The 25,030-nt window shown below is 44.6% G+C and overlaps 2 protein-coding genes across 3 annotated transcripts; one reads left to right on the forward strand and one right to left on the reverse strand.

The window, feature by feature from the left end:
* Nucleotides 1-549: 549 nt before the first annotated feature.
* LOC311023473 (syntaxin-binding protein 1-like) lies at nucleotides 550-12,497 on the reverse strand. 2 transcript variants are annotated; one of them, XM_084025323.1, is made up of 20 exons: nucleotides 12,391-12,497; nucleotides 7,918-7,967; nucleotides 7,766-7,847; nucleotides 7,591-7,667; nucleotides 7,186-7,264; nucleotides 6,902-7,005; nucleotides 6,112-6,260; nucleotides 5,812-5,896; nucleotides 5,586-5,716; nucleotides 4,677-4,784; nucleotides 4,326-4,386; nucleotides 4,154-4,219; nucleotides 3,791-3,871; nucleotides 3,143-3,281; nucleotides 2,899-3,008; nucleotides 2,654-2,755; nucleotides 2,061-2,146; nucleotides 1,817-1,971; nucleotides 1,554-1,673; nucleotides 550-1,111 (listed from the first exon to the last, which is right to left on the reverse strand). In XM_084025323.1, exons 1-19 carry the CDS (start codon nucleotides 12,425-12,427, stop codon nucleotides 1,555-1,557), a joined length of 1,821 nt encoding a protein of 606 aa, XP_083881449.1. In that variant the 5' UTR covers nucleotides 12,428-12,497; the 3' UTR covers nucleotides 550-1,111; nucleotide 1,554. The 2 variants fall into 2 exon arrangements, with proteins under 2 accessions (XP_083881449.1, XP_083881448.1); XM_084025322.1 differs by having other exon boundaries at nucleotides 1,544-1,673.
* A 945-nt stretch (nucleotides 12,498-13,442) lies between these two features.
* Nucleotides 13,443-24,986, forward strand: LOC311023833 (protein Niban 2-like). Its single transcript, XM_084025911.1, has 14 exons — nucleotides 13,443-13,622; nucleotides 16,663-16,793; nucleotides 17,323-17,451; nucleotides 17,532-17,637; nucleotides 17,745-17,912; nucleotides 18,167-18,282; nucleotides 18,809-18,913; nucleotides 19,659-19,821; nucleotides 20,914-21,101; nucleotides 21,300-21,455; nucleotides 22,200-22,313; nucleotides 22,638-22,745; nucleotides 22,943-23,054; nucleotides 23,365-24,986. Exons 1-14 carry the CDS (start codon nucleotides 13,568-13,570, stop codon nucleotides 24,375-24,377), a joined length of 2,664 nt encoding a protein of 887 aa, XP_083882037.1. The 5' UTR covers nucleotides 13,443-13,567; the 3' UTR covers nucleotides 24,378-24,986.
* Nucleotides 24,987-25,030: the final 44 nt, after the last annotated feature.

Genomic DNA, 25,030 nt, shown 5'->3' on the forward strand with positions numbered 1-25,030 from the left:
TAACAGATATAATGATGATATATAATGACTGTCACGATTCTGTATTCCCATCTCATCCAGTCAACACCCTCCTCATTCAGACTCACCACAGACTTTTTCCTTCAGCCCGCCTCCAACAGCCTGTAAGCCCCAGCCAGCTCCACCAGCCTGTAAGCCCCGCCCACCTCCTCATCAACACCACCTTTTTAACACAGCTGCTCTGAATCACTTATCAAGCCGGTATAAAGATTCCAGCTTCACTCTCACTGCCAGATTGTCTGGATCCCTGACTCTCATGCCTCACTAACTGATCTCCTGAGAACCTGAACCAGGTCTAAATAAGGACCCTTTACCTCTTTCCATCCATCCATCCATTGTCTACCGCTTATCCTGTATTCAGGGTCGTGGGCCTTTACCTGTTTGTAGCCAGCAAATGTGATTTGGGCTGAAAAAAGACTGTTTATTTGACTTTCACTGGAGTAACAGGTTTGGCTCACAGCTGTAGACTCGATGAACGAGGTCTGTTTCCTGTTTCCTGTTAATTCACACAGTTTAAAAAAAAGACTAAATCAAGAGTTTAATGGAAGCCACTTTATTAGCGAACACACGTCCTGCAGCAAGAATTGTTCCTTGATGTGGACACACAAGCACATACTGCTCATAATACTGATATTTGCTAGTTACAGAGAATAACATCAGGTTCAAGTCAGGGAGCCGACAGGAAACTGGATTTCTACAGGAAGAGAATCCAATGCCGCTGTATATTTAGTGGCTTTATGTTGGCGTTGGTGTTCTGTTTCACAGACGGGCAGGAAGCTACTGAAGGAAACTTCAACACAATGAAACACAGAGAATGTGTCAGAGTTTTGTTCTGTTATATTACTGTGAAACCCAGAATCTCATCCAGTCATCTAAACTAATTCACATCAACATTCAACACAAACATCATCCAATAAACTTTGATCACCATCACCAAATGTTGTTTAAGAGTTCACAGAGACGGGACTTTATACAAACATGTATTTGTGATGGAATAAAGGAGGAGTCATTGGTACCGAGGGCGAGAGACAACCGTCCAACTGCTCCTCTCTCTCAGGGGTCTTTGGGGGCTTTCATTAGACTTCAGTTGTTCCTGAAGACTTCAGTTGGTCCTGAAATACACAACGTGATCAGTTCTGTCTGTACAACGAAGTGCACGATTAAAAACATGGTTGGTCGACTCGGTCAATTAGTTTTTACATTCTGAACATTAAAAGGTGATTCCAATTTATTTCAACTTGATTTGGCCCCAACACACCTATGCTGCATAATGAGACCTGGTCTCAGGACTTTGTGGACCTCTACAAACTGGTTCACCATAAAGAGAGTCTAGACATGAGACATGAGGACAAGGATCAGGTTCCCTATCAGTAGATAGATAAGAGACACGAGGACTAGGATCAGGTTCACTATCAGGAGAGTCTAGATACGAGACATGAGGACTAGGATCAGGTTCACTATCAGGAGAGTCTAGATACAACACATAAGGATCAGGTCAGACATGGGGGGGGATTCAGATCATCACCTGTATTTACTTTATTCTTCAGTTGGCTCCTCTGGGCCCTCTTGACCCTCTGGGGGAGCGTTGGGATCCAGGAAGTCTGGGTGCTGTAGTTCCTTTAAGTATTTTGGGGGGGTGAGAATGTGGGTGGAGCCTACAGAGACAAAAACAACCTGACTTAACTCTGAATCCTCTATAAGACTGTTTGAAGGGTCAATGTGACTGACGAAGTCTGAAGACATCAACATCATCAGATATCAAGTATAAATGTGGGGATTTCCTGTCCAGTCAACTCACCAAGCAGAGCCTCCCACTTGCCGTTGGCCTGCGTGACCTCATAGACGCAGCGCATCTCGCTGTACGTCAGCCCGCCGATGATGAAGACAATGATCCGCGGTCCCGTCTTCATCTCTGTAGGGCCCCGGTTCTTGTGCCAGTTACCATAGCGAGCACTGCACGATGTCAAACAAGGACATAAACTCTTACTGCTCCAGGTTCAGTTCTGGAAGTAACAACGGTTCCATGAAGAACTTGAACCCACCTGGACGGAGCGCTGGCCTTGGAGGAGGCTTGTCGCTGAGAGATGTACGGGTACTGTTTAGGGTCAAGTTTGTCCTCAATGGCGTCCTGAAGGAGAACAGATGGACTCATCTATCAGTTCTCATCTAAAGCCTAAGACTTTAACATGAGTCATTGACTTAAATCACAGCTGACGGCTCCATGTTGTTTCTCAGCGATCAACTCTCAAATATGTCGCTTCACATTTAAATGCCAACAGGACCAGAAGGTTTGCCAAAAAGTTATTATTTGGGATGGGCTTAAACATGACCTCCATAGTCACTGAGGAGCAGGTCATGTTAAAACCAGCCCACCTTCCCTGGAGACATAAATCAGGCCCAATTTTTCTAAACACGAAAAATATCTGGGGGGGTTTAAGAACAATGCTGCACTGTGCTCATGAATCATTTCTGTATGAGCTTCAAACAAAACATGTTCAAAAATACTTGCATCATTATGACTGAATGTAACTTGGGTTCCTTGAAAGGTGATATATATTTTCCAGTTATTATTATTATTATTATTATTATTATTATTATTATTATTATTATTATTATTATTATTATTATATTCTACCTCAATGAGATCCTTAAGGAGAGGCGTCCACCTGGACAGCTGGTACGTCTGCTCACTGATTCGCTCCTTACGTTCAGCCTTCTTGGGTTTCTTGGGGGCGCCCTGTGATGAAACAACGGTGATCATTCATTGGCTGTCACAAGAAACACATCAGCAGATCATCTCACTGACTGAGTCGGTTTAACACCAAGTTAACGTGAGGAGACACGGACGACACGGAGGACAAGGAGGACATGATGGCTCACCTCAGAGACGATGGGGATGCCCATGTGGGCCATGTTGGAGATTATGTCACTGTCCTCTGGTGGGATGTTGGCATGCTGGAGGAGTTTACACAGGTTCTCCTCAGTCACACCTGACACACACACACACACACACACACACACACCAACACACATGCATGAGAGCGTGCACGTTTACTGTTCATGCAGCCTACGTCTGCACACACATTTAAAGCTGTGAGCGGACGGACAGCGAGGGACGCCTCACCGTTCTTCAGGAAGATGTAGAGCAGGATGATGCGGATCTTGTCCGACACGGTGACGTTGGCGTCCAGTAGAACCGGTACGATGAGTCTCATGGGATCCTTAATCTTCTCTCCCTCTGCATCCACGCCCATCGCCAGATCCTCAAAAACAACACAGTTGACTTCCATATCAGTTTTGGAAGGAGGTTTCTGTGTCGAAATCTAGCTGAGACATCAGCTGATCTGGATGAAAGTGTTTGTCTGACGTCTTTAGGCCTCAGACATGAATAGAGACAACTGGGGGCGACACTTGGAGCCTCGTTGTTTCAGAATGGATTCATTGGCATTTTGTTAAGATATGCTGAATAAGCAATTAGCAGTTCCTGTTTGCAACTCTGTGTGTTGAGAATTGAGTTATGAAGTTTTAAAGTAAATTAATGGTTCTCTATCCAGATCATAAATATATCATCAACTACAGCCTATGTCAATATTTAGCGCAGTAAAGGCTACCTGAGCAGAAAGAGAAGTCACTCTCCCTCTGTGTGTGTTGTTATCACAGCATCTCCTCTCTTAATTTACTTACTTTGAGACTCAAGAATCCCCCCCACATGAATCCCCCCTCATGAATGCTGCCTTCACTCCCCAGATCAGAGACCACCTGTGTGATTTACCTGCTCGACCCGACACAGCTTGTCCACGGTGCCCTGGTAGCGGTTCATACAGTCCTCAGCCAGGTGGAGGTGAGTGGAATACTGAACAATCAGAGAGGACACATCAACACATTCAGATACAGTTTCCACTTCCTGTTTCTGCCATTCAATTATGACTAGATTATCCAGATGTCCATACACATGTGCACAGATGAAAAACTGTGTCACAGTATGATATTTGATTTAACATTAATCTGGCAACTCCAATGTGGCCTTTTTTTTTTACTCTTAATGAGTATGATACACCAGTAACACAACCAGTAACTGTACAGATGTGCAGTAACTAACTACAGTAACACAACATGTTGTAACTTGATTTCCCACCTTGCTGAGCTCTTTCTGATACTGAGGCATCTTCTTCAGCATCTGAGCGAGCTCCTTCATGGTGGTCTGAAAAATGAATCACCGTTAGCCTCTTAAATCTGGTACATAACATACTCTGCTATACTAGAAAGTAGTTCAGATGCTGATACCAGAGAGAAAGTTGGTCCTCTACCTTTTCTCCAGTGTTCATCTTTTTGCTGGCAGAGAAGTCTTTCAGAGAACGAGTCACAGCCCTGATGACAAAAGAGAGAAGGAAATAGAACGACTGTCTCCCTCTGCCATTGAGTCACTTCATATCCATGTCTGTGCAAAACGTAATTTCATTCTCATCATAGCACAGTTAGTATTATTTACACACAATGTCACAATGTGACAGGAGGCTTATGCAACATACCACCTCTCTACTATAGGAGGGAAAAAAGAACTAGAACTATGCACCACTTCCTCTCCTACAGCGCTCGGACAGAGCTGGTTTGAGTCGAGGAAGCTCTGGATGTTTAGTCACTTAGTCAGAGCGACTCACGTTGACACCTCTGCGATGTGTTTGTGTCTCAGAGTCAGCCACAGGTCGTCGTCCTCATCCAGCATGACCTCCTTCATCCTGGTCTCTCCCATCCCACTGGTCTCAAAGCTGACAGAGGCAGAGAAGACATTATCAGACTCTACGTCTCGGAGACACAAGGTCAATACAAAGTAAGGCAGGGCTATTCTACTATATTGTTCAGAAAGATTTTCTGTTCCACTCGACTTCTTTCTGGCCTCATGAATTCACGCCTTTTCATCGTTTTTGCTAATTTGTGTATATTGGGTATAATTTCTGACGTACACTCCAGATATAGTTAATAACGGTTAATAAAGATCTCTGCTCCTCACCCTGGGCCTCAGGTTATGTTTTAAAACGGGGAACCAAATATGAGGGATACTTGAAATATTTTAGTAATTAAAAAGACATTTCCTGCAACTCTACAGCAGCTACACGTCTGTACTGTTGATGAGGTAGACTGAGGCTGCGATGAAAACCAAGTCTGCATCCCGAACCCTTTATTGACAGGAAGGCTCGAACAACAGAGACAGAGTGTGCACGTAACCATGGTAACTCACTGTCACTGCTGCATGTGTGTGCACATGCAAGAGGAGAGTAGAGACACTGACTGAGATGACTGATCAATGGGAATGAATGACTGTAAAATAGATTTTTGTTGATGATGGTCTTAAGAACTCGCTGTCTGTCCTATTGTTCTATATTTATGATCCGTGCGCTGTCTATGCAATGTTATCAGTTATGGATTTTATTGTCACTGTGTAAAAAAATAAAGGATTTTAAAAAGTGTATATGTAAATAGAAGTGATTGTTGGGCTGTAGATATAAAAGTCAAGAAAGATGTTGAAGTGACTCCAAGCAGCCATCTGGCCTCCTGGAGCCGTTAATTACCTGTAGACGTCGTTCTCCATGCCCAGCAGGTCGTAGGCCATGGCCTGCAGCGTCAGCTCATGCAAGAGAGGTGACACGGGGTCAAAACCCCGATCCAGGATGAGCAGCTGAGTACGCGACTTGTCTGGACCCTGAAGGCAACACATCACAAACTGCTTAATTTTTCTAAACTCCTTGTAAATGCAGGCATGTGGACGGTTGTCCCATCAGTAACCCTCTTTCCTACCTCTCCCATGGTCGGGTCGTCAGCCTTGTAGCCATCCAGCTTCTCCTGCAGCATCTGAGCCAGAACTCCACAGTCTTTGTACTCCCTGAACCACCACAGGACAGTATCAGCTAGCTGTGTGAACAAACTGCTTTCTAATATACAAACAGGTGCTTCAGTAGATGTGTGCTATACATGTCCAGACTGACATGGTCTTGTGTGTTTGTTTGGTTCCTGTTTTATGTACAAGTTCCTTGCCTCATGTGCCCTGCGTATATGAGTATATGAACGAGTACTGAAAGGATTTGTGGCCTGTCTCACCCTCTGTATCTGACCCCAGGGTATTCTTTGAGGGTGGCACACAGGGTGGCGATCTGCTCAGCACAACGCTCCAACATGTTGTTCTTCACGTCAGCCTTGAAGGGGCTGTAGAAGTCCTGGAAGGCGTCCAATTTGTCCAGGGAGAAGACCTGAGGACCAAGAGGACAGAGAGTCACTCTCAACTTCATTTACACTGATTCCATCGACACTGTGGTGAGACCTGAAGTGGACTGATCCATGTATACTAGGGGTATATGTAAACCGCTTACTGATTGACTTGAAGTATTGATTAAATCAGAAACACATGAGACATGCACCTTTCTGTTCCATCACATGATAACAGACATCTCATCTGTGTTCTCATTGGCTGACATTGGTAAGGGGATGAGAGCAGGGCGAGGGAGGAGGAGCAGGGACGCTCTCTCTGGATTAAAACAACTGACAACAGAAGAGGATTGAAGACTAAAGCCGCTAGTCTGATCCTGTTCAGTCCTGAAGGGCTGTGTCCATCTATCAGGGGGAGGGGTTTAACAGAAACCAGCTGTTACCACACCTTTATAGAATCAGAATCATATCAATCAGAATCAAGGAGTTTATTGCCAAGAATGTTTTCACATCTCACACATGGAGATTTAATGGGCTAACTGCATTTCATTGTGTTGCTTAAAGGTAATCAATGATCCTTGAACCGATTAAAAGACGAACTGATCAAAGTAAGGAGAGAGGAGTCGGCTCTGTTCCTTCCTTCACCTCCTTCCTGTGTGAGAACGAGGACAACGGTGAGTTTTACCTGAGACTCGTAGGGCAGAAAGGCGATGTGGATCTCAGTCAAGGCCTTCATGGCTTTGGAGGCTCTGGACTTGGTCAACAGTCCAAACAGGGAGTCTGGGATGGCTGCCGGGATCACAGAGGAACACGGTGACTACGTCAGCTAGTTAAAGATGCTACGTCAGACTGAAATGGTGTAACTTTCCTTATCACAACGTATGTAGTAAAATAGCTCTAATGTCTTCTGTTCACTGCAGGGAATCATCAGTTATATCAGACACATTTGTGATCTTCAGATTTACTCACTGTCAGTGAAGAAGACGTGAGCTCCTCGGTACCTCGGGGTCTGGGGGTCTCTGAAGTCAGCAATCAGACCCTCCACAGACTGAGACAGCACACAACAAGGTTTTAATCAATATTGAATAAAATTGGGTTAGTAACTTTAGGATTCAACATTATTTAAAGGATCAATGAGGCGGCGGTGGTCTGAAGATCAGAGAAGTTAACTAGAAGGTTGTCACTCCCTAGACCAGCCTGGTAAATCACCACTGAAGTGCCCTTAAGCAAGGCCCTTAATGCTGCAATGGTCTGTGGCCCGTAGACAGACTGGTTGTACTGGACATCTAACCAAACTAACCATAAGACCTACTGAAGCTAAATGACCAAACCTTGTTGGATGAAGAGTCAGCGAGGGACTAATGTGTGTGTTACCTCATCTGAAGGTGTGATCAGGTAGATGGCCTCCATGCTGGGCAGAGGCTCACGCCGTTTGTTGATGTCTTCAACAACTGAAGATCAATAATCAGTTAGTCATCCATCAGCTTGATTAGACAAAGATATTAATTGATCCTTGTAGCTGGACTGATTTGAACTGTGTGCTACTTACTGGTGATTCCCTCTGACATGATGTCTGTCATCTTACAGCAGGATGAAATCATCCTCATACTCAGCTTGTCCACCACCAGAACCTACAACACAGATCTCATTTATCTTCATTCATATTCAGAGTCACAACTGGGAGAATAACAGCACAATTACCTTCCATTTTCCTTTCTCTCTCGCCTTCTTGATCACATTGTTCATTATCTCTGTGGAGGAGGAAAATGCAATCAGACGTCGACATCAACAAAATCATTATGAGACTAAGAATCAATTTACTGTACTGTATAAAAACACGAAGAAATGTTCATTTAGCTTGGCTAAAGCTACTGTTTCCATAGACAGTGACTTATATTCATTGACTGTTGTATCATCTGACATTTTCTTGAAATTTGCCTCTCAATTAATTTGATGATATTCTTCTGTTCTCATACTTTTCTTGTTGTGAACACAATAAAAACGTGCAAATCCATGAGGTTGTTAGGTTTTGTAGTTCTAAGATACACCATGTGAGTGAGTGAGTGAGTGTGTGTGTGTGTGTGTGTGTGTGTGTGTGTGTTATATCTGCAATCTCTCACTTTTTGATACTTTCATTAATAATTCAAATCCAAAACCAATGCTAGCATTATGCAACAAAGCATTAGCTTTAGACATAAAAAACATTGTTAGCTTTCAACAACAAAACCAAGGTTAGCTTTAGACAACAAAACCAACGTTAGCTTTAGACAACAAAACCAACGTTAGCTTTAGACAACAAAACCAACGTTAGCTTTAGACAACAAAACCAACGTTAGCTTTAGACAACAAAACCAACATTAGCTTTAGACAACATAACCAACGTTAGCTTTAGACAACAAAACCAACGTTAGCTTTAGACAACAAAACCAACGTTAGCTTTAAATAACAAAACCAATGTTTTAGATGACAAAAACTCTTAGTTTGCTTGTGAAAACTGGCACCATCACGTTACTTCACAATACTTTGGGACTGGCAGTGTCCAACAGGGTCTGATGGTTAAAGTCCTGTGTTGGTGGACCACCCCCACCATCAGGGGACTTTCCCAGTAATCAATACCACACTAATAACGGACGTTGCACATGGATTTGTTTAATTAATACATTTAACATGAAAAAGGATCCTAATTAACGTTATATTTGTGTAACATTGTCCCTGAACATGAACCTAACAGGTGGGAATGAATGAGGACTCGTGTGACGAGCCGTTGTGAGACCGAGTTGGTCTCAGTGTGAAGACTTGATCATAAAAACTGTAAATCCTGATAAAATGGGGAAAAAATTACAATCAAACAATCTGTTGAAACTGATGAATTGCGGACGCCTACGCAGAGAAACAACATGAGGGACCTGGATCACCACAGCAACTAAACAATACTTGTAATACAATCAACAGGGTTGTATTTAGTAGAGACACAACAGTGTCAGTTCACACTGATGTAACACAGAATGCAGTATTTGTGTTGATGAGGATCCTCCCTGTCTCTGTCTGTCAGACTGAATATGAAGTGACGTGGTACTGGGAGGGACCAGCCCACATCAATCACTGGCCCTAATCTGCCAATCCTCCTAATCCTCTTAGTCCATCCACTGGTTCTATCTGTGTCAGCGGATGGAGCGTCAGAGAAAGGAAGCAACACTGGATCATCAACACGTCCTGGTACAACACTGAGGGACACGGTTCACATCATCAACACGTCCTGGTCCAACACTGAGGGACACGGTTCACATCATCAACACGTCCTGGTACAACACTGAGGGACACGGTTCACTACATCAACAGTCCTGGTCCAACACTGAGGGACACGTTTCACTACATCAACATGTCCTGGTCCAACACTGAGGGACACGGTTCACTACATCAACATGTCCTGGTCCAACACTGAGGGACACGGTTCACTACATCAACATGTCCTGGTCCAACACTGAGGGACACGGTTCACATCATCAACACGTCCTGGTCCAACACTGAGGGACACGGTTCACTATATCAACACGTCGTGGTACAACACTGAGAGACACGGTTCACTACATCAACAGTCCTGGTCCAACACTGAGGGACACGTTTCACTACATCAACATGTCCTGGTCCAACACTGAGGGACACGGTTCACTACATCAACACGTCCTGGTCCAACACTGAGGGACACGGTTCACATCATCAACACGTCCTGGTCCAACACTGAGGGACACGGTTCACTATATCAACACGTCCTGGTCCAACACTGAGGGACACGGTTCACATCATCAACACATCCTGGTCCAACACTGAGGGACACGGTTCACTATATCAACACGTCCTGGTACAACACTGAGGGACACGGTTCACATCATCAACACGTCCTGGTCCAACACTGAGGGACACGGTTCACATCATCAACACGTCCTGGTCCAACACTGAGGGACACGGTTCACATCATCAACACGTCCTGGTCCAACACTGAGGGACACGGTTCACATCATCAACACGTCCTGGTCCAACACTGAGGGACACGGTTCACATCATCAACACGTCCTGGTCCAACACTGAGGGACACGGTTCACATCATCAACACATCCTGGTCCAACACTGAGGGACACGGTTCACATCATCAACACGTCCTGGTCCAACACTGAGGGACAGGTGTGGGTAATGCCTGTGATATGTGTGACTTGTCTCTGAGGACAGACAGTGATAGATGTGAATGTCCCTGTTTGTTTGTCCAGTTGGTAAACCGGATTAAAAGGAAGTGTTCTGTCACTGACAGGACACTGCTGCTGATAATCAGGATTTATTGTATGTTATCCCAGTAAGTGTCCGTTTATGTGTCCCCTCCTCTGGTGGACACTCTGTCCACTCAGGAGATCCTGTACTGGTCTTTGTGAGTCTGGATTCCTGTAGCACTACTGTGTCCACCCTCTGTTCAAACAGGTACATACAAACCAGTAACCATGTTTACTGGTTTCTATACCAACACATTCATCACATCACACAGCTCGGTCAGAGCGACTACGTTCCCCTCGACCATCACTGTCGCCATGAGCTCTTAAACTAAAAACATTCATATCTATTAAGGATTAATGTGTATAATAAAGAATGTAGTGGGGTAGGAATGCCACTGTTTTACTTGAGAGGCTTTTGTACTTGAATAGCTTTCACTCTGTTTTATTGTTCATTTGTATATCATGTGTTTTATATCATTTATTTTGTGCGGCTATACCTTGTCTCACTTGTAAAAGAGAGTATTGATCTCAATAGGACTTCCTGGTTAAATAAAGATGAAATAAAATTTAAAAAAATGACGGCAAGTCAAGATACAATCCTTACGTGAAGAGTGTCTTTTCAAAATAAACTTCACACACTTTGGGACTAGCAGTGTCCAACAGGGTCTGTTGGTTAAAGTCCTGTGTTGGTGGACCACCCCCGCCATCAGGGGACTTTCCCAGCAATCAAATGAGATACAATCCTTACCTGCAGAGCGTCTTTTCAAAATAAACTTCACAAGAAGTTAGTCGTATGCATGCAAAACCACTTCAGGAAAAGAGTACGGTTGATGTTTACTTCACTGACTAACGACTCACAAGGAGACCAAAGCTTAGCTAAAAGGAGACTGAATATTGGACTCACATTCACTAGGAATATTTCATATTTCATGGAGTTAATTGATCTATTGTTAAAATGAAATTAATTCAGCTTTAAAATATTTCACACAGACTTGCCACCCTCAAACAAACACTTACAGAAGCCAAGAAATATGACGACCAGATAGGAAAATATAGACAATATAGGCATTTTTTATAGGTAACATTGTTGAACGACCAAACTCATAACACATTAACAATTGTGTGAGTTCTACTGCCAGTTGAACTGGTGTGGGCGGAGCCAGACAGAGTTGCTGACAGATTCTAGAGTCACACACTAACGTTCTAGCTCAGGGTTGTTGTTGCTCTCATTGTTTTGGTTTTGTGAACAAGAGTTAAGTGATGAGGAGGCTGCTGGTCCACACTTCCTTATAGGAAAGAGAAGAGGCACCATTTCATCCGACTGAAGGCTGCCGTGTAAATAAATCTCTTTATTCTAGTAGAATCATCTGTGTAGTTTCAACATGTTGCCTCTGCAGATAAAGCAGGTGTTCTCGGGACGGTGATGCTGCTGATACTCAGCAGACATAGTTGTGATGTTGTTGTCCGTCCTCCTCTCAGTGATGTCACTTAATCCGCACAGACAAAGAGGATTTACACCCACCAGCACTCTGCTCTCATATTCATACTATAAACACCCATAATGAGTATGAACGATAGAAACAACATCGAACATATTCATATTTCTATATAATTCATCTGACTGACCAGAGAATCTGGAGAAACAACCGTGTGGAGAGCCGCGTGTGTCTGCGTGTCTTTTACGCGCCGAACTTCATGACATAATCACTTTTAAAAATCAGTTTCAACAAGAGCTGCGTGGTCCTTTTTCATAATCAATAATCTGAAAAAGAGCGCTGATATCTGATCGAAAGGACAGCTCTCCATGCCTATGATTATTATAAATTCAATCTATGAATGAAAATCTATGAAACGTGTATTAAATGTCAACATGTCAGAATAATAAAACATATTCTATTAAATATAAGACACTCACTTTCTCCGACGATGGCTTTTAGTCCAAGTGGTGACATGATGAGTCTTCTGCTGCTGGTCCTCCTCTGGAACTGGAACCGGACTGCTGACACGGTCGGCTCAGGGCTACCAGGAACACGCTTCCGTCCCACGCGATACAAAATAAAAGCCTCCAGTGACAGACTCATTCAGACACATGGACATCATTCTGGAATTATGCATATATTCAGTTGTGACGCACTGTTGCAGAAAGATACAAAAATACATTAAATTGCATTAATAAAAGAATTGGCCTACAGTTTAAAATAAAATAAATAAAAGTAAATCATCACGCACACGCACGCACGCACGCACGCGCGCGCGCGCACACACACACACACACGTATAATATGTATTAATTTCATATTTAAAAATGACGAAAATATGTTTAATGATTTCATGGTGATGGAAAAAGAGCACACAAGCTTTAGTTCAGGAATACATGGAACAGGGTCTTCTTTTAAGGTCTTCTAGAGGACTCTGGTGTCCAAACACATACAGTTCTCTAACAGGTAGGATACACTTCCTCAAATATCCACCAGAGGGCAGCAGAGCACAAGTAAACAGTAACGCAGCTCTCAGATCAGACAGGACAAGTTAACAGTAAAGCAGCTGCTGAGTCCTGCTGCTGAGTTCACATGAAACTCCACTTTCATCAAGGTCACATCTGATGCGTTCAAGTCACCGGAAAAAAAATGTTTCTCTTGGTCCTCAAGTAAAGTTAGAATCACTAGCAAACTATATCCACAGCCACCATCAGATGAATAGTACTGCATTGCCTATATTAAACATATATACAATATATACAACATACATATAGATATATAAATTGTATTTCAGTAGTTTTAGACTGAAGACTGATAGGGTCGGCCGTATAAAGTAGTTGCTATCCGGAAGTGTGGATAGTAGTTTAACATAACTGTGGAGCTTTATTTCCCCAGCGTTCTTGAAGGCAGCGCGGCCGGAACGTGGGCGTGGTTCTCCTTGTTTTAAAGAGGGCGTGTCCCTCCCCAACTCTCTTTCCTTCTTGTTGAGCTGCTGCCTCGTCTCCTCCAAACTGTTGAATCACCCTGAACCCGGATCTGTTACAGACCAGTTAGACACCAGTTAGAGAGACCTGCTAGAGACCAGTTAGGGACCAGTGGACTGAATCTGGGACTATGGGGGACGTGATTTCCAGTCACCTGGACGATGCCAAGCGAGAGATGATCACAGGTGAGCAGCGTGTGTGTGTGTGTGTGTGTGTGTGTGTGTGTGTGTTGCTGTTGATTTGTGATTGTAGCTGTTTCTCGTCTTTCTGGTATTAATGTTAACAGGAAGTAGAGTTTTGTTGTTTAACTCATCTGACTCCAGTTTGGGCTTTAGAAATATTTATCATCATCATCATCATCATCATCATCATTATGAAATAGTTTCTATCAAGTGTTTGATCTATAAAATGTCAGAATATGGAGATGAAGAAAGTTATGACATATATATATATCAAACAGAAAAGCTTTTCATTTAGCTGACTTCCAATCATAGATTCAGCTGTGGGGGTTCAGATCCAGACCCAGACCAGCCAGAACCCTGAAAGTACATTAGCTTCAAAGAAGCCAAACTGCTACATCTTTATTTATTTATTTATTTTTAAATAAAGATATTGCATAAAGTTAGAGCTGCGGCTATTATTTTATCTGATCGTCTTATCCGGATATTATATTGATAATCATCTGGTCTGTGGGGTATCAGTAGCTCAGTCCATAGACCAAAATACTGGACGGATACTGGATGGACCGATTCCAGACCAGCCAAACCAGCCTTGGTTGGACTGTATACGATGATGCTAAATGTTAAATATCATGACATTAGCGTTGTGATTGTGGGCTTGTTGCCATTAGCTTCTCTAGCTCGGCTCTAAATGCCTGAATAAGATGATGGGAGTCTAAGCATTTACAGTGAAAAGTGAATGAGAGGAAGCTCATTTAGCAGTGAGGCCTGCACATCTGTGTACTTCCTGTAAAATTCTGGAAAGCACACGAGGAAACAATGACTTTATCCCACTTCAGCTGTTAGACTGTTCGACTCTTAGACCCGCTGACCTTTCACTGTTTCCTCGCTTTCCTCCCTCAATGTCTGCAATGTCTGCAGAAAAACACATGAAGCTAATTAACTGTGTTACAGGCCAAAGTCATACACAGGCACACATGTACGCACACACACACACACACACACGTATCCGACGTGGAATCTGAGGAATGCATGAAAAAGCTTGCGAGGCTGATGGAAACCTCCTCCAGGCCTCGGCCTTGAGTCAGCGCCTCACTGTCTCTGCTGCCAAGAAGAGGACAGATCCTGGGTCCCTTTATGAAAAAAATGCCCCTCCCTTTAGGAGAAGGCCCCTCCATATAAGGGAAGGCCCCGCCTTTTAATATAAGGCCCCTGCATACAGACTCAGTAATTCATTCATTCATTGTGTTCTGATGAGAGGTCAGTGTGCCAGTGATCATTATGTGGACATGATGACTCGTCATCAGCGTTCAGCTTCATCACTACATCCAGACAACCACACCCAGCCATCGTCACCTCGCTGAGTCACACGACGCCGGCTGGCAGCGTGATGGACTTCCCTCATAACCTCAAGCATGAGGTCAGCTGTGGAGGACGTGTGGGGGTGTAGTGGCTGGAAGTGACCCAGATCACATGACTGACCTCTCATTTCCTCTTTGGTAAAACTGGTATGAGTGTGAACTTTAGTCAGCATACGACACTCATGGATGAGGAGCCACACACACACACACGCACACACACACACACACACACACACACACGGATGAAGAGCCTCTAGTGAGCCCGTAAACATGCTTACATCCAGCTCGGTTTGGTGCTCGAGTCCCTCACACAGCTCTGATTGGAACAGTGTAAATTTATGAGTCACTCTTTGGGTCCTCTCTGAGGAATGTTGTTGTTAAGGCTCTGTGGAGGAAGGACGAGGGGGGCTGCGGCTCTCTTGTGAGTCTATTTAAGAGCAGTCTGGTCTCGGCTCAGACCTTCATGATCAAGACATGCTGAAAGTGTTGAAGTGATGTCAGTGATTAGACAAGCTGCCGTTACATAATATGGTAACATGGTTATAGCTGAAAGCTGGACAATCAGTCAGCTGGACTCGGCTCCTGATCTGTAAGTCCAAATGTGACCCTAGTATAGAGGTGGGGGCACTGACGTCCATCAGAAGTTCTGTTGGTATAAAGAACTTATGGATCACAGAAAACCTCCCGGGGCTCCAGAGGACCACCAGAAATCTGTGTAGTGTGATTACAAATGTTCCTTGAAGGCACCGGTTCCGCTGAGCGTTTAGCTGGTCTGTCTGTGTAGCGTGAGGTTTTTTTTGTGCACTAATGTTTGAGAGGGACAGTACTCAGGGAATGGAATTTATTTATTTACTCCATGCAGGATCCAAGTATTGATCCGATCCATCTGGAGTTGTTTTGGATGCAGAGCATTCCCAGGATTCCTGAAAACCTCTGATAAAAAGCTAGAAGTAGAGACTTTAATGAAGTCTATGAGCCCAGTACATCTCTGAGCCTGGATTTACCGTAATCCACAGTGCTCTCTGTGTGGAAGTCAGAAACAATTGTTCCAATCAAACCTGGACTTGTGTCCTGATGCACAGCCAGAAACGCAGCACACATTCTAACAAAGTCAGCTGGGGTCTGTTTGAGCTTTCAAGCACACTTCCTGTGTGATGTGTTCAGTGTGGGTCGGAGGACTGATGTGTGTTGTGTTCAGTGTCGGTCGGAGGACTGATGTGTGTTGTGTTCAGTGTCGGTCGGAGGACTGATGTGTGTTGTGTTCAGTGTCGGAGTGTGTGAAGGACACACCACTAGATGCAGGAGCTGTGCACACCTGAATACAAGGTGACCTTAGTTCCATAAGTAAAGAAAAATAAAACTTCAACTCTGTCTACTGAACTACTGATGCCCCATACCCCCCCCCCCCCCCCCGCTCCCCCCCCCCCCTTCCTTTTCTTGCGTTCTGCCCTCTGTCTTTGTCATGTTGCTACTTCACTCCCTTTTTTTTTCACAAAACCTTTTGAGTATGAATAGATGAATAGTAAGATTATCTTGAAAGTTGCAGGTTTGTCAGCTTCAGACTTTGCCTGTATGCTGTTTAGCTGCTGTATGAGATGTGTGAAAGACTTAGATTTACTTAAGCCAGATTCTGTGCATACATGTGTCTCTTTTCATAGGTGTGTGTGTGTGTGTTTGTGTTACAGCTCGGACCAGGGAGGTGATGGAGGAGTTTGGCCGTCTGTATGAGCAGCAGTTTGCAGTCGCTCTCTTCAACAGAGTTCGCTTGGACGTAGAAGGCGGCGGAGGCCCACAAGCCCAGCTGCTGCACCGCCAGGTCCAAAGTCCAGCCGGCCAAACCCTAAATACAAATAAAACAAGTTCAGATTGATGAAAGTAAAGATTGGGCCACAGTCGTCCATTTTTAAGAAGCAATATTTTGACTCATTCATTCCTAATTATTAATGATTTCATATTGATTTAATCAGTCAACACCTCCTTGGCATCTGATCATTTTAACTTTTACTAAAGACATCTTTGACTATGAAGTAGTAAATCATCTGATGTCAACATCCTGTCAGACGAGAGGGGAGGAGCCATGTTGGTTTGTAAAATAAAAGCTTGGACTGAATCAGAATGACAGTGATCGTTGGTTAACTGTGTACGAGGGAAGTGAAGGATGCAGTTAGCCGTCTTCAGGAAAACGATGTTTGGTGTCTGGCCCCTAATAGAATAATTAGAGATCTGTATTTTCATAAAATATAACCACCATCTTCTCCTACTGTTCCACCAAAACGTCTCTGAGAATAATTCTTCCCACTTGTATCGTCATCAGGGTTTGATTAGAAATGTGTCGTGTGTCCCAGATCCCTCTGGAGAACCAGTCCATCTTCTCCGGGTCACTCTTTCAGTACCTGGAGGACAACAGGAAGTGGAGGAACCGCTTCCTGTTTGTTCCGGATTCCTACACCATCAACTGTTACGACAGCAAAGCGGTGAGGCGTCTGCCCGTCGGTCTGCAGGATGCTGGTTTGAATGTCTCGCATGTTAACTCTGCTCCTGTCTCACCTACTAGTCACATGACCGACGCCTCCATCCTAAAGCAAGCATCAGCTGTGCCGGCTACAAGGTGCTGACGTCCTTGGAGACGTACCTGGATCTGGTCAGCAGCAGCCTACCTGGTGAGGGGGGGTTGCTGGTTCAGATGCATGTAAAGATGTTCTGCCTCCGTAACAGGGAGGATGCATTTCCTACTGCAGAGTTCAGACTAAGTCCTGTGTGTCTCCAGATATAAAAGTCAAGGTGGGGAGTTCACCTTTCCTGAAGTGTGCCACCCAGTTCCCTCTGATCCTTTGGCACCCTTACGCCCATCACTACTACTTCTGTGTGCTGACGGAGACGGAGCAGCAGAAGTGGAACGCCGTCCTCCAGGACTGCGTCCGACACGCCAACGATGGTGAGTCCTGCCGACCTGTCTGCCGGTCCCATCTAATATTTAACACAAATGATAAACAACAAAACGTGTCTAAGCACCTGATCCTGGTCTAGTGCCTTCAGGGTTCTGATCCTGGTCTAGTGCCTTAGGGTTCTGACCCTGGTCTAGTGCCTTAGGGTTCTGACCCTGGTCTAGTGCCTTCAGGGTTCTGACCCTGGTCTAGTGCCACATCAATAGCATGCTAACCGCTAACAGCTACTAATATGCCATCCCAGGTTTGTCAGAGGAGAATAAAGTCCAAACACCAGCTTTCACTGATGCAGTACGACTCTACCGCCAAGCACAAGGGCACTATGGCACCTGGGAGATGATGTGTGGTGTTCCATCACAGGTAAGCATGTCAGTGACGGCATCACCCCCGTCTTCTGGGCTGGAATACAGTGTAAGGGTTAGGGTTGGAGGGTTGGGCGTACGGGTTAGGGTTAGGAGGTTAGGGTTGGGGGGGGTTGGTGGTTAGGGTTAGGAGGTTGGGGGTACGGGTTAGGGGGTCAGCCTGCAGGTCTCTGGAGAACTGCTCATCTTAACAACTTTGCTCTCAACATAGTGTGTCTTTGGATGTTCTTCAATACACAATATAGTGAGCGATGGAGGGTGAGCTCTACCCAGCATGCAGTTCAGTGGTGTAACAGCTGATATGTAGAAAGTGACAGATGTGCGATCCTTCGACTCTCATGTGATCTTGTAATGTTGCGAGATTCCAGTTGTGACCATGAAAGTTGCGTTTTTGTTGTGGAAGCAGAACAAACGTGGGAGGTTCAAAGTTAGGTCGCTGTTGGGTAACGACTTGTTTGAGCGATGAGGGTGGAGGGCTGGTTGGAGGATCCATGGTGGTCATTGGGTGGAGTTCTGTCCCGTAGATCCTGTCCAACCTGGTGATGGAGGACCTCCTGCCTGAGCTGAAGGAGCTCATCTCTCCTCGGCTCAAAGGAAAACTCCACGAGAGGCAGAGAAACTGGATGCTGGTGAGGAAATCCCATCAAATATCTCTAGATTCCATTTAAACCCTCAGCAGCTTTCTGTCTTTAAGATCTACATTCATTACAAAAGATAGAAAATGTGAAATCCTATTAAAATAAAGGTTTGAAAAAAAGGACAAGAATCGATTTATCTGGCTTGTGGCCTACCTGTCTGTCTGTTTTTCTACCTGTCTGTCTGTGTGGCTGCCTGCCTGTGTGATTACCTACCTAACTGTCTGTCCGTCTACCTACCTGTCTGCCTGTCTGTATGTCTGCTTGTCTACCTACCTAATTGTCCGTCTACCTACCTGCCTATCTGTCTACCTACCCAACTGCCTGCCTGCCTGCCTGTCTGTCTGTCTGCCTACCTGTCTGTCTACCTGCTGGTCATTGTACGTCCCCGTCTTCTTCTGGCCTGACAGTGATGACTTCCACCAGCAGCCATGTTGGTTCTTTGTATTATTTGGACGGAAGCCTGAAGGGACAAACTGACACATACTTGTGTGTTCAGTATTGTTATTTTTCATAGAAAACCAGTTTACAGTATGAATGATTAAGTTGAATCCTGTCAGAGAGAACATCACTGATTGGTTGACGGAACCAGACACTCGTTTTACACGACACGTCTATTAACAATTAAAATCCCTGTCTGTTTGACACTTGGTCTGAGAGACGGCCATGATGATGATGGTGATGATGATGATGATGATGATGATGATGGTAATGAACAACATCTGTTTCCTGTGTGTAGATCAGTGATGCGGTCTACAGACTGGTCCAGGACCAGTGTGGGGTCCAGTACGAGGCCCTGTTACAGGGGTGTGAGTCAGCCAGCAACTCTCTGGAGGCCTCCATCCGGACCGACATGGACCAGATCATCACCTCCAAGGAGCACGTCACCAACAAGATCCGAGGTCGGCGGAGAGAGCACAGTTTATTTATGATGAAATTATTCTTTCCTCCTAAATGAAATGTAGGACTTTAGACCCAGGCTCTGATTGGTCTGCTGGGTTTTTACACTAGAAACGCCTGAAAGTTGCTGATGGATTCCCAGTGAGAGTTTATTGTGGCGTCACAGCGCCTCCTGCTGGCTGATATATGACATCACAGACATTACCAGCTATAACCACTAGGAGGTTTCATAAACGCTGAACATGTTACCGTGGTTACTCCCAGATTTGGGGATCGAGTTGATCTGGTGAAGCTCTTGTTACTGGACTACTTTTTAAATATTTCATCTAAAAATCGTATAATAATCCAGACATTGAAGGGGCTTGAATTAATACAATTATAATCCAGATCTTGAAGGAGCTTGGAATAATACAATTATAATTCAGACCTTGAAGGGGCTTGGATTAATAAAATAATAATCTAGACCTTGAAGGTGCTTGGATTAATAAAATAATAATCAAGACCTTGAAGGTGCTTGGATTAATAAAAATTAAAATCCAGACCTTGAAGATACTTGGATTAATAATATAATAATCCAGACCTGAAGGTACTTAGATTAATAATATAATAATCCAGACCTTGAAGGTGCTTGTATTATTAAAATGATAATCCAGACCTTGAAGATCCTTGGATTAATAGGATAATGATAATACAACATTGAAGGTGCTTGGATTAATAGGGTAATAATAATACGACCTTGAAGGTGCTTGGATTAATAACATACTAATCTAGACCTGAAGGTGCTTGGATTAATAAAATAATAATCCAGACCTTGAAGGTGCTTGGATTAATAACATACTAATCTAGACCTGAAGGTGCTTGGATTAATAAAATAATAATACAGACCTTGAAGGTGCTTGGATTAATAATATAATAATCCAGACCTGAAGGTGCTTGGATTAATAAAATAATAATACAGACCTTGAAGGTGCTTGTATTAATAGGATAATAATAATTATTAATTATAAAAGGTGGACTTCAGTGTGTCGACAATGAAGATTATCATGTTCATATGATTTTGCTTCTGACATGGGGGTTCTCGGGTCCCCCCACAGACGTGGTCCTCCATAAGGCGGAGAAGCTGCTGAAGGTGAGCATCCAGCCCTACATCGGCTCCATCCTGGACGCCCTGATGGAGCCGACCAGCCGAGGCTTCTCTGAGGTCCGGGATGTCTTCTTCAGAGAGCTGGTGGATATGAGCAAGAACACCTTAAACGAGGGCACCAAGGAGACCGTGGCTCAGGTGGGGGTCCAGGAGGAGGTCCTAGTGTAGTTGATGAGATAGAGGAGAAGGTCCAGGAGGAGGTCCTGGTTGATGACATAGAGGAGGAGGTCCTAGTGTGGTTGATCACATAGAGGAGGTGGTCCAGGAGGAGGCCAACAGACCTCATATGAACTGGTTGTCTGTTACAGGTCTTTTAAAGTCATCCTTCTCTTCCAGCACATGGAGAAGATCTCCATGTTGGCATTCCATCCAGTGAAGATGCAGATCTGCTATGAGAAGATGGACCAGCTGAGTCTGGAGGGTCTCCAGCAGAGGTTTGACGTGTCCAGTTCCCTGGTGTTTGTCCAGAGGGCCCAGATCCTCATGAGAGAGGTGAGTCTCAGACCGTTAACAGGTGGAGGAGCTTGTTTGGAGGAGCTTGTTTGGCTTGCTAAGCCCCTCCCCCTGAAGAGTGATCACCTATCATAGCTTGGCAACTGCAACTGGCGGGACAGTTTCAGGTTTCTATGGTTACCAGTATGGGGGGGGGGGGGGGGGTCATTTAGAGTTCAAATGCTGCTTAGAATACAGATCTGTGAAAGTCCTAAAACAAGATGGTTAGAAGGTTTTACGGTCAGAGACAAAGTCCACTTCCATGTTTGTGAAGAGACCGAGTGACCCCACCAGGTCCTTCTTGCTGACGACTGGAACAGAAAGGACTCGGCCTTACAGTGTAGAATGACCAGGGGTTACCATGTCTGGGTGGAGCTCTGTTGCTACAGGGATCATTGAGTGCTTATTGAGTCATCAAACACGATGTGTCACTTTTCTTCAGCCAACAGTGATGGTTGAACTTGTTCAGGAACTCTGTTTTATATTTGAATGTGATGTTTGTTGACCAGAAGGCCTTCGGGTGGAGTGAGCTCATTCATTTACTAGTGGTGTGTGTTCAACCACAGGGGAACCAGAACTAGTTAATATGTCACAATTATGTTACTGCAAACATTCACAGCATGCTATTAACACCTATTGTTATTATTATTAGTATATTATTATCAAATGTACTGAAATATTTCTGGAATGTAACGTGTGTGTGTGTGTGTGTGTGTGTGTGTGCGCGTGTGTGTGTGTGTGTAGCAAATGGACCATGCGGTTTACACATTTGAGCAGATCCTTCACCAGAGTCTGGACTCTGAGACTCCAGACGAGCTCTGTAAGACCATCCAGCGCTGCCAGGACCGAGTCATCAAGGTACAGATGATGGTCCAGACCACTAAACTAATCCAGTTAGACGGTGTAGTTTAGCAGGTCCAGACCACTAAACTAATCCAGTTAGACGGTGTAGTTTAGCAGGTCCAGACCACTAAACTAATCCAGTTAGACGGTGTAGTTTAGCACGTCCAGACCACTAAACTAATCCAGTTAGACGGTGTAGTTTAGCACGTCCAGACCACTAAACTAATCCGGTTAGACGGTGTAGTTTAGCGGGTCCAGACCACTAAACTAATCCAGTTAGAGGGTGTAGTTTATCATTCTGTCACCTTTTAAAATGAGTTCTTCTCTGTCGGGGATCAGAAGTTCGACTACGACAGCAGCACCGTGAGGAAGCGGTTCTTCAGGGAAGCCCTGCTCCAGATCTTCATCCCCTACATGCTGAAGCAGCTCAGCCCTACATGTGTCCCGGTGAGTCTCCAGGAACCTGGAACATCGATGCACTTATACTTATTAATGCTCCTCCCTCTATAGTCATAAATGTATGATGTTTGTTCTCATCTGCATCTCGTAGCCCGTCTGACAAAGAAACGATTGTGAAATGAGACCGTTTATAAAGCCGTTTCCTGAATGTTAAAATGTGTTTTGGTCTTTGCGGTGAACTTTAGGAGCTGCCTCGCTTCCAGGAGTTCATCTTTGAGGACTTCTCCCGTTTTATCCTGCTGGAGAACATTTTTGAAGAGGTGGTGCTGCATTCAGTGATGAAGGACATCATGCTGGGTCAGTCCTCTCTTATCCCTCCTGTCTGTAGTTCCAGACTGAATGAACTCTGGGTGGAGAATCTTGATGAGGCCACTCTGAGAACAAACCTGTTTAGCTCTCATGCATTTTCACAAAGTAAAAAGTGAAATAAAACTGAATAGCAGTAGAAATGTACCAGATAACACACTATATTATCTGCTATTAAATTCCTTTCTAGGAAAGGACAGGAATCCTGACGACCAGATATGATAAATCTGGTCAACTAATCAGTCATGTTTTATGTTATTGATCAGTTTTGTTGCTCATCATGTTGATGTGTGTCCTGCAGCTGTGAAGGAGGCCGCGGTCCAGCGGAGACACAACCTGTACAGGGACAGCATCGTCCTCAGCAGCAGCGACCCCAGTCTACACCTCCTCGGAGAAAACCCCTCCATCGACTGGGCCGGGGAGTTCAGAGGAGCCCAGAAGGAGGTGGACGGAGAGGGGGAGGTCACAGAGTCCCAGAAGAGGAGGAGGATCAAGCAGGTTGTGTCCATGATCCAGGAGGACGGCTCCCCAGTCCTGCCCAACAAGTCCTGTATGGAGGTGCCACAGGTCGGCCACATCCGGGAGGGGGAGAAGGATGGAGATGAGGAGGAGAAGGATGGAGATGAGGAGGAGAAGGATGGAGATGAGGAGGAGAAGGATGGAGATGAGGGGGAGAAGGATGGAGATGAGAAGGATGGAGATGAGGAGGAGAAGAAGGATGGAGATGAGAAGGATGGAGATGAGGAGGAGAAGGATGGAAATAAGGAGGAGAAGGATGGAAATAAGGAGGAGAAGGATGGAGATGAGGAGAAGAAGGATGGAGATGAGGAGAAGAAGGATGGAGATAAGCAGGAGAACAAAGATGGATCTGTAGGTCTCCAAGCTTCAGAGGGCCCTGCAGGCCAGTCACATAGTTCTGTGTTGGAGGAAGAGGAGGGTAAAGGAGAAGAAGACTCTGCTACAGTAAGTGGTTCAGCTGTAGAGGAGGAGGGTCAGGGAGGCGACAGCCAGCCGATGGTGGAGGAACAATCGGAGGAGGGGTTGCAAACTCCACCTCCACTTGAGGGACATCCACCTGTAGCTGCAGACATGTCTCTAGAGTCCAATGTCCCGCTGCCTCCTCACAAAGATGGTGGATTCCAGGTTTCCACCAGAGAGGAGGAGGAGGAGGAGGAGGAGGAGGAGGTGGCCACCAGCACGGCTTCCCCTAGCACGGGGTCCACTAGCACAGCGTCCCCTAGCACGGCGTCCCCGGGCCCCCCAGAGGTGAAGGAAAGTGTTGCTGCAGACCAAAGAGCCCTAAACCTGACCTGAGACCTGCCCTGATTCTTGTGAGGACTATTAAAAGACACTAAATGCTGTTTTATAAGTTTTTTTTTTTTAAATAATTTTCACTGAGCAGAGCTCACCTACTCATCGTCTCTGAGATTTCACTCCACTTATGTTGCACTTGGTTCTCTTCACCTGCTGTAAATGTGACACGCCGACGCCACAAGTCCCTACGGGTGAGTCAGAAACGGGGTCAGACACCACGTTTAAGGCCTTTGGTTAAATAAAAGGATTTAGCTCTGAAGTATTTCTTGTCAAACTACTTCGGCAGAAAGATTCTTTTTTTTTTGTTTGTTATTAAACTCACTGAATGGTTAAGAGAAACTACTGTGAACCAGCAGAATGATGAACTTTTTCAGACAGTATTTTATTAGTTCTTTCCTTCACTAAGTGACTTGTTTATATTACATATAAATACTACAGACGCTGAACCACCAAATAATTTGACATACATTGACATCATTTCATCAGGGTCTTCACCGATTCCTCTTTTATTTATCATTTTGCACCCGTTTCTTTACCGATGTACTTTTACATTTATTTTATTGCTGTGTTAGAAATGAATGTTATTGATAATAAATGATTATCAATTAATGATCATCAGTTTGTTGCTCTCTGTTGGATAGCAGACATATGAT

The sequence above is a fragment of the Eutrigla gurnardus genome (assembly GCF_963514095.1).
Source record: "Eutrigla gurnardus genome assembly, chromosome: 13".
In the NCBI taxonomy this organism is placed as follows: domain Eukaryota; kingdom Metazoa; phylum Chordata; class Actinopteri; order Perciformes; family Triglidae; genus Eutrigla; species Eutrigla gurnardus.

What these genes read in the sequence shown, in the direction of transcription:
- LOC311023473 (XM_084025323.1), bottom strand. Translation starts at nt 12,427, where the DNA reads ATGTCACCACTTGGACTAAAAGCCATCGTCGGAGAAA. An exon ending in TTCTGCCCTACGAGTCTCAG is followed by an intron (nt 6,261 to 6,901) that starts GTAAAACTCACC and finishes CTTGGTCCTCAG; the next exon opens with GTCTTCTCCCTGGACAAATT. An exon ending in CTACATCTTCCTGAAGAACG is followed by an intron (nt 3,009 to 3,142) that starts GTGAGGCGTCCC and finishes TGTGTGTGTCAG; the next exon opens with GTGTGACTGAGGAGAACCTG.
- LOC311023833 (XM_084025911.1), top strand. Translation starts at nt 13,568, where the DNA reads ATGGGGGACGTGATTTCCAGTCACCTGGACGATGCCAAGCGAGAGATG. An exon ending in TGTGTGGTGTTCCATCACAG is followed by an intron (nt 18,283 to 18,808) that starts GTAAGCATGTCA and finishes TCTGTCCCGTAG; the next exon opens with ATCCTGTCCAACCTGGTGAT. An exon ending in CGTCACCAACAAGATCCGAG is followed by an intron (nt 19,822 to 20,913) that starts GTCGGCGGAGAG and finishes GTCCCCCCACAG; the next exon opens with ACGTGGTCCTCCATAAGGCG.